General features: G+C 43.7%; 1 protein-coding gene across 1 annotated transcript in view; it reads left to right on the forward strand.

The window, feature by feature from the left end:
* LOC119595220 overlaps window positions 1-5,000 on the forward strand; it is a 70,674-nt gene that overhangs the window by 40,178 nt on the left and 25,496 nt on the right. Inside the window, 1 exon segment of the mRNA XM_037944385.1 lies at window positions 3,157-3,252. Within this exon segment, the coding sequence (XP_037800313.1) occupies window positions 3,157-3,252 (96 nt within the window).

Consider the following 5,000-nt stretch of genomic DNA (forward strand, 5'->3'; position numbering starts at 1 on the left):
TGATTAAGTTTCTCTTTCTACCGAATACAGATTGCTGCTAAATGAAGCACTCGTTCCAGAGCTCAAGATTGACTAGGTACTCCTCTAGTAAGCGTTCCTGCTTTGCTTACAAGACTAAAGTGACATATTCATTGCTTGTGGCCATCTCTCCCGCAATACGTTCATATGCTACACCAATCTCTTTCAATCGCGCTTACAGGCCCATGAGCTGCTCCTGGTAGTCTGCAATCAACAGCTAGAAATAAGAAGGCACTCTCTGTTGTGTGAGCTTGTCGATTTTGTACATACATTTTTCTTGGAAAAAGAATAAGCCTCTAACAAGTAACATATGGTGTAGCCGTGCATTGTTTGCCATAAGCTGCAGACCTTCCATGTCAAGGACAACACTCTCTTCAACGGGCGTTTGAATGACTTTTTCAATATTAAAGACCTATAAGTTAAGTTCCTGTGCTTATTTGGCCAAGAAAGTAAGATCAGAAAGCGGATAATATTATTTTTACTTTTTGAAAAAACATTTTGCTATAATCAGGAAGACTGTGACTTAGATACCAGTATGAATGTGTTTGTCTTTATGTTCCTTTGAATCCATCAGCTGCATTGAGAGAGGGAGCATGCATGCTTTATGGGCATCAGCTTGCTCCTCACATTCTTTCGCCCAGGCATTGACTCTACCTTCTTTCTGTGAAAGTGAGCTGTCTGACACCACTGGAGAGCACACTCCAGTGCCACGGAGAGTTGCAGTTACCAGTTATACTGGCGTAAAAGCGTAGCGCGAAGGCAGGACAGTCAGTACATACACACACATATAGAGGGCCACTATCAGTCGATGTCGACTTTGGCATTACTGATTGTCCTGCCTGGGCGGAAGAATGCGAGGATTCCCCTTCGCACTACACGGAGAGTGCCGGTGTTACCTTTTTAGGTAATCATTCTGTCTTTTTATCTGGGCTTGGGACCAGCACTGACTTGGGCTGGCTTGGCCACCCAGTGGCTAGGTAGGCAATCGAAGTGAAGTTCCTTGCCCAAGGGAACAACGCGCCGGCCACCGCGGCCTCATATATATATATATATATATATATATATATATATATTTTTTTTTTTTTTTTTTTTTTTTTTTTTTTTTTTTTACGGTAGGTTCATGTCTGAGCCGCCGTGGTCACAGCATGATACTTAATTGTAGTTTTTCATGTTGTGATGCTCTTGGAGTGAGTTCGTGGTAGGGTCCCCAGTTCCTTTCCACGGAGAGTGCCGGTGTTACCTTTTAGGTAATCATTCTGTCTATTTTATCCGGGCTAGGGACCAGCACTGACTTGGGCTGGCTTGCCCACCCAGAGGCTAGGTAGGCAATCGAGGTGAAGTTCCTTGTCCAAGGAACTTCATCGTATCTAGGTTCGATTTACCTAAAATTATTTAAATCAGCGCGCGTGCTCACATACGCGCAAGGGCGATGCGTGTGTGCATGGATGCATTCACGCACTTGCATGCGGCGATTGGTGTGTGCACTTGCACTGATTTATATATATATATATATATATATATATATATATATATGCATATAAATATATATATAAATATATATAAGTATATATCTATATCTATATCTCTCTCTCTCTCTCTCTCTCTCTCTCATATATATATATATATATATATATATATATATATATATATATATATATATATATATATTTTTTTTTTTTTTTTTTTTTTTTTTTTTTTTTTTTTTTTTTTTTTTTTTTCAACAGCTATTCATTCTGAGCCGCCGTGGTCACAGCATGATACTTAATTGTAGTTTTCATGTTGTGATGCTCTTGGAGTGAGTACGTGGTAGGGTCCCCAGTTCCTTTCCACGGAGAGTACCGGTGTTACCTTTTTCGGTAATCATTCTCTCTATTTTATCCGGGCTTGGGACTAGCACTGACTTGGGATGGCTTGGCCACCCAGTGGCTAGGTAGGCAATCGAGGTGAAGTTCCTTGCCCCTTGGAACAACGCGCCGGTCGGTGACTCGAACCCTCGAACTCAGATTGCCGTCGTGACAGTCTTGAGTCCGACGCTCCAACCATTCGGCCACCGCGGCCTTGACGATCATGGGCTTCCATGATTTTTTTTTTCTTGGCAATTTAGAGCGGTGGTTTGCCATTGCCTTCCGCCCGGTGTTTTTTTTTTTTATTTTTTTTATTTTTTTTTTATTTTATCGAGTCACCATCTCTATTTACCTGGCACTGACTTGGGCTGCCTTGGCCACCCAGCGGCTAGGCAGGCAATCGAGGTGAAGTTCCCTGCCCAAGGGAAACAACGCGCCGGCCGGTGACTCGAACCCTCGAACTCAGATTACCGTCGTGACAGTCTTGAGTCCGATGCTCTAACCATTCGGTCACCGCGTCCCCTATCTCAATTCACTACTGAGAGGTTATATATGGCAGTGCCACCCTTGCCTGATTGGATGCCCTTCCTAATCAACCGCGGTTTGTGTCACGGCGGTGACTTCCCCTACGACACTTGCGTTTGACTTCTCAAGGCGATATGTCGTTTTCTAGGAGGGCAATCGAGGTGAAGTTCCTTGCCCAAGGGAACAACGCGCCGGCCGGTGACTCGAACCCTCGAACTCAGATTGCCGTCGTGACAGTCTTGAGTCCGATGCTCTCACCGCTCGGCCACCACGGCCTCATATATATATATATATATATGTATATATATATATATATGTGTGTGTGTGTGTGTGTGTGTGTGTGTGTGTGTGTGTGTGTGTGTGTGTGTGTGTATGTATGACTGCCGCGATAGCGCGGTGGTTAGAGCCCTAGATCTCACGGCGAGAAAGCGACATATCGCCTTGAGAAGTCAAACGCAGGTGTCGTAAGGGAAGTCGCTGGCGTGGCTCAAGTGTCAGCGCGCCGAACCTCGGTTGATTAGCAAGGGCATCCGATCAGGCAAGGGTGGTACTGCCAAATAATCTCTTAATAGTGGAAAAAAAAGAAAATATATATATATAACAAAATTAATAAAATAACAGAAAAAAAAATCAAAATGTAAAAGTAAATAATGAAAAATAAAAATGAAAAAACCCAGTTACTGAACGATAATAATGATAAAATAAAAAAAAAAATAATAATAACAATAAAATGACAATAAAATAACAAAATAACTCTCCCCGACCGCAGCACCTAACCACGGAACCTGCGTGGCTGCGTCGGGAAGGCTGGAGACGCCCGGCCTGTGGGAGATTAGGGACTGCAACGACGCCTTCCAATATGTGTGTAAGTATGGTCGTGGTTTGCGTGTAAGTAAGGTCGTGGTTTGCGTGTAAGTATGGTCGTGGTTTGCGTGTAAGTATGGTCGTGGTTTGCGTGTAAGTAAGGTCGTGGTTTGCGTGTAAGTATGGTCGTGGTTTGCGTGTAAGTAAGGTCGTGGTTTGCGTGTAAGTAAGGTCGTGGTTTGCGTGTAAGTAAAGGTCGTGGATTTGCGTGTAAGTAAGGTCGTGGTTTGCGTGTAAAGTATGGTCGTGGTTTGCTGTAAAGGCGATGGATTTAGCGTGTAAGTAATGGTCTGGTTTGCGTGTAAGTAAGGTCGTGGTTTGCGTGTAAGTAAGGTCGTGGTTTGCGTGTAAGTTCTGGTTTGTGTGTAAGCAGCCCCTTGTTTGTGTGTAGGAAAATCGTAGTTTGTGTGTGTCCTGGTTTCTGTGTAAGTAATGGTTTGCGTGTAAGTGCTTGTTTGAGTGTTAGTAGCCTCTGGTTTGTGCGTAAGTCTTAGTTTGTGTAAGTCGTAGGTTGTGTGTAAGTCCTATTTTTGTAAGTACCCCCTAGTTTATGTGTAATTACTCGTTTGGGTGTAAGTAATCCTTTTATAACGGTAGATTCATGTTTGAGCCGCCGTGGTCACAGCATGACACTTAATTGTAGTTTTTCATGTTGTAGTTTTTCATATCAAAGATATTTGCGGGCTGTCGATGGTACAAGTGGAAAGAAAAACGTAAGATCGAGTTTAGTGGCGAAGGATGGTGGAGAGGTCCACGGCTGCTCAGACATGAGCATACCGTTATTGATGATGATGATACTCTTGGAGTGAGTACGTGGTAGGGTCCCCAGTTCCTTTCCACGGAGAATGCCGGTGTTTCCTTTTAGGTAATCATTCTCTCTATTTTATCTGGGCTTGGGACCGGCACTGACTTGGGCTGGCTTGTCCACCTAGTGGCTAGGTGATATATCTTCTTCTTTTAACGGTAGGTTCATGTCTGAGCCGCCGTGGTCACAGCATGATACTTTAATTGTAGTTTTCATGTTGTGATGCTCTTGGAAGTGAGTACGTGGTAGGGTCCCCAGTTCCTTTCCACGGAGAGTGCCGATGTTACCTTTTTAGGTAATCATTCTCTCTATTTTATCCGGGGTTGGGACCAGCACTGACTTGGGCTGGCTTGGCCACCCAGTGGCTAGGTGGGCAATCGAGGTGAAGTTCCTTGCCCAAGGGAACAACGCGCCGGCCGGTGACTCGAACCCACGAACTCAGATTGCCGTCGTGACAGTCTTGAGTCGACGCTCTAAAATTCGGCCACCGCGGCCCTAGGTGATATATATATTATATATGATATATATATATATTATATACTATATATATATATATATAATTGAGTAGAGGTTTGTCAGGAGAAATACCAAGTTCTTGATGGAATCCCCGTAGGCTCCTTCTCAACTCGCAGTCTCCAACTAATTAGGAGGAACTATCTCTGCCGCTTTTTAACGTTCACCGTAATAGGCAGACATATTATTTGGTGAAACAGTTAATCATAGAACGAAGGTGTTTTCACCAGATATCCACTGCCCTGCTGCCTGACAGTTTCACCCAACCTGGTATAGGGAGCTAATAGGGTGCTGTCCCTTGTTCAAGGGAACCATAGGGTGCAGTTTATTGTCTTACCCAGGACAAATATATATATATATATATATATATATATATATATATGGCTAGGTAGGCAATCGAGGTGAAGTTCCTTGCCCAAAGGAACAACGCG

The sequence above is a fragment of the Penaeus monodon genome, chromosome 35 (genome assembly GCF_015228065.2).
Source record: "Penaeus monodon isolate SGIC_2016 chromosome 35, NSTDA_Pmon_1, whole genome shotgun sequence".
NCBI classification, from domain to species: Eukaryota; Metazoa; Arthropoda; class Malacostraca; order Decapoda; family Penaeidae; genus Penaeus; species Penaeus monodon.